This window comes from Trachypithecus francoisi, unplaced genomic scaffold (genome assembly GCF_009764315.1).
Source record: "Trachypithecus francoisi isolate TF-2019V2 unplaced genomic scaffold, Tfra_2.0 Lachesis_group19, whole genome shotgun sequence".
In the NCBI taxonomy this organism is placed as follows: domain Eukaryota; kingdom Metazoa; phylum Chordata; class Mammalia; order Primates; family Cercopithecidae; genus Trachypithecus; species Trachypithecus francoisi.
Window position 1 is genome coordinate 24,381,569 of NW_022681464.1, and position 11,246 is coordinate 24,392,814.

General features: G+C 42.3%; 1 protein-coding gene across 1 annotated transcript; it reads right to left on the bottom strand.

Moving 5' to 3' along the window:
- Nucleotides 1-1,261: 1,261 nt before the first annotated feature.
- Nucleotides 1,262-8,388, bottom strand: TTR (transthyretin). Its single transcript, XM_033178058.1, has 4 exons — nucleotides 8,169-8,388; nucleotides 7,115-7,245; nucleotides 4,839-4,974; nucleotides 1,262-1,516 (listed from the first exon to the last, which is right to left on the bottom strand). Exons 1-4 carry the CDS (start codon nucleotides 8,235-8,237, stop codon nucleotides 1,409-1,411), a joined length of 444 nt encoding a protein of 147 aa, XP_033033949.1. The 5' UTR covers nucleotides 8,238-8,388; the 3' UTR covers nucleotides 1,262-1,408.
- Between the last annotated feature and the right edge of the window lie 2,858 nt (nucleotides 8,389-11,246).

Below are 11,246 nucleotides of genomic sequence, written 5' to 3' on the forward strand. Positions count from 1 at the left end.
AATAGTCTCTAGAACAAAGAGTTCTGCATTGGACCTGGCACAAGTGAGACATAAACTTTTACTTTGTTAAGGCTCCAAGATTTAAGGTCATTTGTGATAGCAGCACAACCCATCCCACCTCAATACCTTTGCCCTTCAACATTCTGAATCATCGTCTGCTCTCTCAACTTATCAAATTGTTTCACTTGGCTGGGCCTTGCAAACTGTGTTCTCTCTGCCTAGAATACCTTTTCCCTTGTCTATCTGACAAATTACCAACACTCAGATTAAGTGACACCTATTCAGAGTCATTTTCTGATTTCTCTAGGGTGTTGGTTTTTTCCTCCTTCTTACCTTTGCTGTGCCTTGTACCATAGCCCCCTGCCAAACCATGATGAAACAGTTATCTTCTCAAAAGATTGTGAGTTCTTTAAATAAATGCAGGTACTGGGTCCTATTCTTTATGTTCAGATCACCTAAAATAGTGCCTGGTGCATGTGAGTTCTCCATACATGGATTTTGGATCAGCCTAAGTAAATTGGGCGTGTGGGGTTCTTTGGTTTGTCCCTGACCTGGCTGATTGCAACGTGGATCTGGCCTGAACTGATTGGATGGCCTGAGTCTCTGCAGGTGTGTCTTGTTGGTGCTGCCCTTCTCTTAAATCAAATAAATGCCCAGAGTAGGGGCCGGGTGTAGTGGCTCATGCCTGTAATCCCAGCACTTTGGGAGGCTGAGGCAGGTGGATCCCCTGAGGTCAGGAGTTCATAGACCAGCCTGGCCAACATGGCAAAACCCCATCTCTACTAAAAGTAGAAAAATTAGCCAGGCGTGGTGGCCGGCGCCTGTCATCCCAGCTACTTGGGAGGCTGAGGCAGGAGAATCGCTTGAACCCAGGAAGCAGAGGTTGCAGTGAGCTGAGATCACACCACTGCATTCTAGCCTGGGCGGCAGAGTGAGACTTTGTCTCAAAAAAGGAAAAGAAAAGAAAAAAAAAAAAAGAAATGCCCACAGTAAAGAAGCGGGCCCTTAGAATGCGTCTTTTGCTAGTCACTGAAGGTTACAGGAAAACAAGGCTTTCTCATTTACAGAATGTGTCTTTTTAATGACTGCAGATCATATTTAATATGTGCTTTGCTTGCAAGAAATTGGAAATTTGGATCTTTCCTAGCATTCTGCCCAGATACGTTCTAGAATTCCTTTGCTTCTTTGTAGAATTTTGATTCTTGTTTTTTTGGAAGGGACAATAAGGGAATTAAAAAATCAAGTTAAAATGGAATGAAAAGTGCCTTTCACAGGAATGTTTTATTGTCTCTGCCTGGACTCCTAACATAGCTTATGAGGTGAAAACACTGCTTCAGTAAAAATGGAATACTCTTGGTTACATGAAATCCCATCCCTCGTCCTTCAGATCCTCTGGAGGAGAAGTCCCTCATTCCTTGGGATTGGTGACGACAGCCGTGGTGGAATAGGAGTAGGGGCTCAGCAGGGCGGCGATGGTGTAGCGGCGGGGGCCGGAGTCGTTGGCTGTGAATACCACCTATGAGAGAAGACAGACAGGATCCATTTCCACCAGAGCCCGAAAACCGTACAGATGACACACATGACTGACCACTGGAAATCCAGTGCCAGCTTAATTAATTTTATTCTTTTATATTTTGGAACAGTTTGAACAGAAGGAAAAAGCTCAAATACGGGGGCAAGCCAAGCCTTTGAAACCATGCACAGCCCTTAGAGCAGGAGTACAGAACCAGGTCTTGTTTTGCAAATTCACATCAAAAGTCAAGATGGCCCTAGCTTGACTAAGGGAAATCCCAGAGAGCCTAAAGGCTGTATCTCTTTTGTTGGTTTTAGAAAAAAAAAAAAGGTGGGGAGAATGCAAAAATGCACTGAGTCATTGAAAAGCTGCTGCAATAGTGGCTGCCAACCACAGACTTAGAGACTTAGCATTCTGGAGCTGGAAACATTCTTCCCGTTTTACAGATGAGCAAATCAGACTTGAATTATTGTATTGCCCCAGTCTACATACTGATGGAACCACAGTAGGAAGGTAAGTCTCCTGTCTCCAAGCCCAGAGATTCCCCCACCCCACTATTCTTTGCATTTTCTAACATGAAGAAGAAAAAGTATATTTTTATGTATAGCAAGCAATGAAATATGAACCAAAAGCATTTCAGGGCTCTATTTACAATACAGAGTGTGGAAGATCATGGTGGAATTTTGAAATATACATGCACGCACTAGACCTCATTTAAGCTTTGTAACTGGGCAAATTGTGGATCAAAATGCTGTTCCAGATAGTCACACAGTTCTGTCAAATTCAGTAGAGTATCTGCAACTTGTGTGCTGGGACAGGCTTAATTCTCAGAGTGAGGCAAGTTGGGATAAATTGAGGTCAGAAAAGAGGTAGCAGACAGTAAAGATGTGTTTAATTTGATTTATTTTGTATACGTGCCTTGGGTTGAGTTTTGGACACACTCTGCATAAATACATTTTGTTCCAAATATGGGGAAAAGAAACCCGGATTACTTAGGGATAGGAAGAAAAAAGGAGCTGAGTGAGCCATACCAAAAACAAAAATAATATCGGGGCAAGAGGAAGTGAGAATCACCTAAGAATCTCTTAAGAAGAAAGGGCTCCCCTTAAGGCCAACTCCCTAGAATCAACTAATAAAAATATCTTTTATCTTATGGTGACATTGACCTTCAGCCCACTTGATTCTTCTTAAATATTATAAGAGGCATAATCTGTGATCAAAAATCCATGAAGTAGCTGGGTGTACTGGCTCACACCTGTAATGCCAGCACTTTGGGAGGCTGAGGTGGGTGAATCACCTGAGCTCTGGAGTTCGAGACCAGCCTGGCCAACATGGCAAAACCCTGTCTCTATGAAAAATACAAAACTTAGCTGGGTTTGGTGGCGTGCACCTGTAGTCCCAGCTACTCGGGAGGCTGAGGCAGAAGAATTGCTTGAACCTGGGAAGTGGAGGTTGCAGTGAGCCGAGATTGCACCACTGCGTTCCAGCCTGGGTGACAAAGCAAAACTCCATCTCAAAAAAGAAGAAGAAAAAAAAAAATCCATGAAGTGAAGAGGCCTAAGAGCTCCTAATGAAAGTTTCCAATTTCCCTTGGTAAATCTAATATGACCACCTGGGTCACTGGCCAAGGTAGAGGTGACCAGTTCTGAAGGAGGCATTTATCAGAAGAAGCTGCATGAAACCCACCATGCACCAGTCACCAAAGTGAGACACTGGAACTCATCTCTCACTACTCACTCTCTCTTGTTCTCCATATTTATCTGGGCTTCAAGCTGGGCTGACGGTCCTGCCTAATCTGTCTTACTTCAGTCCTTTCCCCTCCATTCCAAGGGTAGGGATGTATTTTCATTTCTGAATCTCCAGCATCTAGCAGAGTGTTCCACACATAGAAGCTTTTATTTTTTAAATGTTTGTTGAATGAATACTGCAAGAGTGAGGAGCAGTCAAGGAAGCTGAGATCTAATGAAAGAGAACAACACGTGGGCAGTATGGCAATGAACTTTTTAGATGGCTCCCATCAGGCTGAGACCCAGGTCTTAGGCAAACAATGGTCTCAGGTAGGCAGTTCTACTACTCAAGGGTAGGGGCTGACACTCTAGGGGCAATGTCTTGTGCTGGGCACCACTGAAACCCTGCTGCTGCCCTGACTGGCGTCCGTGTCTTGCTGCCTGGCTGAGGGGTAGTCAGGGACATGCTTCTTGGTAGATGGGGCTCCCTTGGTGACTTGTGGGCCCCAGAAGTCAAACAAGCCTCTATTGTTTCCCCGGTAACATTGCCTAATGAAGGAACCACTGTATAGCGATTGAAAGTCTCATCCATGACTAAGCCAGAGAATAGTTCCCTTTCATGCTGAGCTATTTTTGATGGAATTAGTTGATCTTTAACTCTGACCAACATGTCTGGATTCTATTTCCATGACAGCCATCTGTTTCAAATGACTTAAGAAATTAAGACAAGGGGAAGACAGGGAGATGTATAACTCTTCGAAGATCCTCACCATAGGCAGGGGAACAGAGCACATTACAAATGTGGCTTTTCTTTTTTTAAGCTTGGCTTTTCACAGGGGAAAAATTTTCCTGGGTCACAATGCGAGGCAGAGCAGAACTGAGGGCAAACCCAGCCTCGGCCTTGTTTGTAAACATTTCTACTTGTGTGTTTCCTAGCCTTGTGACCTTTGACAAGTTATTTGACTTCCTGGTACCTTTGACAAGTTATTTGCTTCATCTATGAGATGGGGGTAATAATAGGACTGACCTCAGTGGCTTGTTCCTGAGGATTAAGTAGGTTAAATATGGAAAACACTTATAATTGTGTCTGCCACATGGTGTATGCTTAGTAAATGTTATCTACTGTGTTGCCATTTTTACTTTGATTTTATTGTCTCTCTATGTATGTGTTGCCAAGAATCACTTGTCCAAACCTCCGAGGAGCCAGATGTGTTTTGGAATGAAGAATGTTGCAGGTTTTAGAGAAATAAAATGGTGCATCTCTTGTTTCATACACTCTGCGTGGGGTCTGGAGGTCTGCCTCATAAACAGATTATTTCAACAGCAAATACGTCAATATTCATATAAAGTGGAATGAAGAGACTATGAATAGTGTCATGTAAGTTCAAGTCATGTTACTACATGGGTTTTCCTCAAAGTCAAAAAGAAATGTGCTTCTCAGAGTATTGTGAATTTGTTCTTGTATAATAGGGAACCTTTGGTCATTCATCACCTTCTTTGGGACATTTCTGTGGTATGCTAAGTAAAACTGTGCATTTCCTGGGATGCCAAAAGCAAAAACCAAAACCAAAACAACCCTTGAAGGTTTGTATACTCACCTCTGCATGCTCATGGAATGGGGAGATGCCAAGTGCCTTCCAGTAAGATTTGGTGTCTATTTCCACTTTGTATATCCCTTCTACAAATGCCTCCTCAGTTGTGAGCCCATGCAGCTCTCCAGACTCACTGGTTTTCCTATAAGGTGTGAAAGTCTGGGTTAAGTTAGGCATGGAGGAAACAAATGGCATGGCAAAGTAATACCCCCCACTCCACCAACACACATAAATGTGTTACATACATTTCCCCTCAACTAAGTCAGAAGTAGGGAAAACTCTTAACTGTCTGAAATTAAATGGCAAAACGTTTGTAAAAACTTTTTGAAAAGCTCACTGTAGATATTTTTCTCTGATAAGAAGAGAATGTAGGTATAATTTATAATTTTTTAAATTTTTTTTTTATTTTTGAGACAGAATTTTACTCTAGTCACCCAGGCTGGAGTGCAGTGGCATGATCTCAGCTCACTGCAACCTCTGCCTCCAGGTTCAAGGGATCCTCCAGTCTCAGCCTCCCAAGTAGCCGGGATTACAGGTGCCTGCCACCATGCCTGGCTAATTTTTGTATTTTTCATAGGACGGGGTTTTGCCATGTTGGCCAGGTTGGTCTTGAGCTCCTGACCTCAGATGATATGCCCACTTCAGCCTCCCAAAGCGCTGAGATTTACAGGTGTGAGCCATCGCGCCCGGCTGGGTATAATGTTTTCTTAAGAAAGAGTCCTTGTGATTCAAGACTGATGATTGGATGGGATGTTGTGACCATCCCTGGAAGTGGCCACTGCTGTTCTAACTCTGCACTTCTCCAGGACAGCAGGGTCTCGCTCCTCTCCCTTGTGGTGTGAGGATACCTTTCAGAGCATCTGCACACCACCAGGGAGTGTCATTTGCACACACAGTGGAAAACCTAAAGTAGGAAGAAGAACCTGTATCTGACTCTTCCCTTATATATATTTAACCTCTCTGATAACTCTTTGCCAGCAACAAACACTAGGCAACTTCTATTTCCATGTAAGTACAAGCTCCATAGTTGAATGTTGGAAATTGCTTCCCATTAGACTGCAACAGCTATGACAGATAAAAATAGCAGTTGTCTTTACTGACTCTGATTGTGCACCTCCTCCTTTCTTCTTTATATATATATATATATTTTTATCCTGACAAAAGGAGAAAGATTCACAAGAACATTAGAATGTTTTTGGTATCCATTTTCTCTCTCCCTTAGAATAGTCCCGTAACCACTCTTCATGTTATGCTTGGCATTTTATATAAACATAAATGAATTACCAAATAAAAAGTCAGTTAAAACCAGACCTAAGAAAGTGATCTTACCAATAATGGTTGAAGAATCATGTGGTTCTTGGAGTTCAATTAAATTACAACAGAAATTCTTCTCTGAGGAGGAGTAAGTACTTAATAGTTCCTCTTCTGCTGGGTGTGAAGGGTCTCCTGATTGCTCTGTCTTTTGGTCAATTCGCTTAGGTTTATTAATATATATTTTCCTTGGAGTTTTTGCTAGTGCAGGTAGAAAAACTCCATGAAAATTGTAAACTGGCTAATGAAGGTTAGAAGTCACTCTTGCACATGAAGTTGGGTGATCATGGGATTAGTCTGGGGCTGTACTTTGCCTCGTGGATCCATTTCTTCTGTCTCTTTTTACTTTTTTTTTAATTGAGCTTGACAGCCTCCAGCCTTGCACACAGTAGGTGCCCCAAAGTGTTCATTAGGCAAAAGCCCTGGCTTTTGGGTGATCCAAATGAACTACAGACAGATGCCTAGTCAATAATATTTCTGAATTCCTTTCCTTTCGTTAGTGGGTTAATACACATTGTACCTCTTTCCTAAAATTCTAAGACAAGGACTCTCACCTTTGGTGTTACCCAGGGACACCAGGGAATCTGTGAAACTCCTAAAATCACATATATGGTTTTGTGTGTGTGTATCTGTACATTTTTTCTGGGCATGGAAGCATAGAATCTTTAGTTTTTATCACCTACATAAAGTGGTCTGTGACCCAAAAGGGTTACACACCACAGCTGGAGGGGGGGAGTTCTGATTCCTTCTTTTCTCCACTGTCTACCCCTAAATGATGCTCAGGTTCCTGGTCACTTCCTAGCTAAGCAAAACAAAAAGAGGGCATCTTCAGAGGGCATACTTGACCTCTGCTCATGTTTTTCAATCTACTTGTAAATTCTTTAGCAGATGATGTGAGCCTCTCTCTACCAAGTGAGGGGCCAAAGGGAAGATAAAACCAAGTCCTGTGGGAGGGTTCTTTGGCAACTTACCCAGAGGCAAATGGCTCCCAGGTGTCATCAGCAGCCTTTTTGAACACATTCACAGCCACATTGATGGCAGGACTGCCTCGGACGGCATCTAGAACTTTGACCATCAGAGGACACTTGGATTCATCAACGCCCTGGGTGTAGAGAAGACAAGTGAGAAGTTAACAAAATTGATCAGAGTGAAAGGATTTATTCTTTATGGTGTTAGAAATCTGGAACAAAACAAGAATTACACACTGATTCCATTATCAGGAACATAAGTGTTGACAGTTAATGAGCTTCCCTACTCAGTAAAACACAGACATAATTGTTTCCAAAGCAAGAATGGTTTCTGCCTCCAGACATGCTGCTATCAACCAGGGATGTGTATAATGAATTTTAAGGGAGAGAACAGGCCCCCTGAGAACAGTTGCCTTGTTAAACTTCTCCATTTGAATGGAATTACTGAAAAGAGGTAATGTACCATACATAGGACCAAAACAGTTTTTCCTGAGATCATTTTAGTTGTTGCTCTAGTCACCCTCTCTTACCGGTTGTTTTAAAATTATGTCAGACTACATCCAGACCCACTTTATAGATTAGTTAATTCTTCTAGAGGATTTAAGAATTAGATATCTGACTAAAATATTGTTCACTAAGCCTTTTAAAGATTAATCAGTAAGTACATTTTGATTAGCTATAGGGCCAGAATATAATCTCACGCAGTTTGCCCCCCAAATACATTTTATAAAGGGATACTTTTCTGAAAATTCAGGATTAACAGTTTCCTTAATATCATATCTTTATCTCTATCATCGATCTGAGGAAGTGGAGATACCAGACATTACAAACCCAATGCACCAAAGCAGTGAGGCAGAATCCCCAGAGTTCAAGTCTCAGCTCAGTAAGCTCAGTGGAACTTCATTCTTTTTGAAGTTTGAATTAATGATATTAAAGATAGATGCTGAGTACCCTTGCCCTAGTAACAGAAGCTGGTTGGCAAAGCTGGAAGGAGTCACTCCTACTTCATTTAGCATGCATTTTAAATGTAGGAACGGGATGTCCCAGAAACACTCACCGTAGGACCAGCCTCAGACACAAATACCAGTCCAGCGAGGCAGAGGAGGAGCAGACGATGAGAAGCCATCCTGCCAAGAACGAGTGGACTTCTGTGATGGCTGCTCCTAGCCTGGGGCTTTTATACTCACTTCTCCTGAGCTAGGCTGCTTATCCCTGCCAATCTGACTCCAAACCTGCTGATTCTGATTATTGACTTAGTCAACAAAGAGAGAATAAGTAACCCATACAAATATGAACCTTGTCTAGAGAGATTAGAGCATCGGAACATTAGCTCTATGAAATATTCTTAATAGGTCATTTGACCAGAACAAAACAATCCAAACAAAACAAAAATAGTCTTCTCCCTGTGTGACTCCATGCAGTAACATTCTTGGGGATATTTTTTTCCTCCCTCACATATTTCTATGCATGTTTTCCATTTTTATACATTTTTGTCTTTCATTTTAGATGCAAGATTTTAGACAGATGCGAGTTGTAATAACATGTATTTCATGTTGAATGACATTTGGCTGCACAGGCTTAAATATAGTGCATTAGAAAATGTTTGCACTTGATGGATCTATGGGTCAACAAGGAAAAACCCTTGGCAGTGCTCACATTTTTAAAAGCCTACATTTTAGCCAAACTAAGTCATTTGGAAGCTTTGCTTAGTCAGCAATTTCTCCACAATGTGTGTGTGTGTGTGTGTGTGTGTGTGTGTTCTGCCCAGATAAGGTCCACTTCAATCTAAGACAGAATAGCATCTTCCCTCCCTCCTTCCCTCCCTCCCTCCCTCCCTCCCTTCCTTCCTTCTTTTTTTTTTTTTTTGACAGGGTCTTACTCCGACGCCCTGGCTCGAGTGCACTGACACGATCACAGCTCACTGCAGCCTTGACCTCCTGGCCTCAGGTCATCCTCCCACCTCAGCCTCTTGCCCAGGCTGGTCTCGAATTCCTGGGCTCAAGCGATCTGAGCCTTGGCCTTCCAAAATGCTGGGATTACACGTGTGAGCCACTGAGCTGGGCCAGAATGGCATATTTCAACCTGGCATTGATGACCCTGAAATACAGAGAACGAAATCTTCTTTACTGACTCTCCCGCATTGGGCATGCAGGAACAAGGCTGCCAGCTGGTTTTTGACAGAATCAAACTTGATGGAAGAAAGTAGAGATGACCGTGAAAACCAGAAGCCATGATTGACAACAGATTCTTTTCCTCCTGGCCGATGTATTAATACAAGTCCAGAAGTTATGATGATTTGATGATTCATTAATCACGTACAAAATCCTGTGTATGTGTGTGTGTGTGTGTGTGTGTGCGCGCGCACTAGCACGTGTGGCTTTGTTCATGGATAAATAAATCAAGTGTTTGTTCCTTATAAGATAAATATGTAGAAGACATAGAGCAGACAAATATTTTGGACAAATACATGCCAAGAGCGAGTCCAGTCTGGAGCACTAAGGGTTGAGGCAACATTCCCATAACTGATAGAGTCAGATTAGAAAAAAATCAACAAGAAATCCTGAAGCACAGGAGTTTTCAGGGAGTAGTGGAAGGGATGGAAGGGCCTTTCAGGAACAGGGGAATGTGCAGGAGAGGACTCCGGGAGGTAGGCTGACCCCTCACAGCAATGAGCAAATGTAGTTGAGACCATAACTAGGAATAGAGTCTTAGACCCTTAGAGTTTGACTAGGAAGCAGCAGCAGAAAGACTTTTGCATTTGGAGTTGGATGACCTGAGTCATTCGATCCCAGTTCTGCTGCCCCGTTTCCCGGATGACCTTCTACGAGTTATTTACTATCTCAGATACTTGGTTAACTCATTTGTAAAATAGAGATACCTACTTTTCTACTGCAAAGGACTGTTCTAGTAACCTTTAATATGAGATGATGTACAAGCCTTTTGTAAACTGTAAACCACTATCCTGGTGTAAAAGCGTAACTAATAGAATTTGGTTCAACACCTATGCCTCAGGGGAAAATCCTTTCTCAAATAACATCCTTAGATATTGTCATCCAATATCCTCTTGATAATTTCCTATTGCTCAGAACCTGGATAGAGAGCCTTGGCTCTGGCTATGAATCATAAATATGTGGAAGCATATTCATAACCCAAGCAAATCTACTATGCATGCATTTCAGCACTGTACCCTGTTGAAACTAAGAATCATCTCTTGTAGACCCTGTGAACTGGCAACCTTGGGCTGCCATCAGCCCATAGATATGTTATATTTGGGCTGCACAGTGTCTCTAAACATTTGTAATAGTTGCTAAAATTAAAAATTGAGACATGCTGCATAAAAATTTGGATTTCTGGCTTCTCTTAAGAAATCAAAAAAGTTGGCAGCATTAGGCCCACATTTACACATGACAGTGATCATCAGAAGGTCACTCTCAGACATCACGACTCCCCAGGTCTCGCTGCCAATGCTGAGGCTAGGTGATTTTCTAGTGGCATATCATGCTTGAGCTTTTATCTTTTCTTACACATGGCCCATTTCTCTCATCTGGGCTTCTGCCCAGCCTTTGGAAAACTGAGTTTGTGATGGCTGGTCTTCCAACAGCCATGTAAGTAGTGTTTTCTTCTTGCCAAATAGACATTCCCACTTGTGTGAATGAATCTTGCTTAGACATAGTTTCTAAGATCCTCAGCATCCTGAACTTCCTTCTCTGGCATACTCCCCTGGTCAGAGTTTCTCTTCGAATGTGATGCTCTGAACAAGACACAGTACCTGAAGTAGATCAGGCCAACCCACAGGATGTTGAGACTGTTGCCTCCCTTGGCAAAGGCACTTTAGTGCAAATGTTATACCCAGAATCCATCTGTAACTGTAGTAACTGTGACCCTCCCTTCATCAGAATACTACCTACTGTGATCTGTTGGTTACAATAATCTAAAATGACCTATATTATCTGTCATCCTGTGTTTTGATCATTTATGAATTTTAACCCAAATATGGGACCCTGTGTTTGTATCTGACATATCTCATCCCGTTAGTTTCAACCCACCACTTGATCCTTGATATGGTTAGGCTTTGTGTCCCCACCCAGATCTCATCTTGAATTATAGTCCCCATGTGTCAAGGGAAAGATCAGGT

Coding starts and splice junctions, on each gene's coding strand:
- TTR (XM_033178058.1), bottom strand. CDS start 8,237: ATGGCTTCTCATCGTCTGCTCCTCCTCTGCCTCGCTGGACTGGTATTT. Junction 7,246..8,168: donor TGTCTGAGGCTGGTCCTACG/GTGAGTGTTTCT, acceptor CTCTACACCCAG/GGCGTTGATGAATCCAAGTG. Junction 1,517..4,838: donor CATTCCATGAGCATGCAGAG/GTGAGTATACAA, acceptor CTTCTCTCATAG/GTGGTATTCACAGCCAACGA.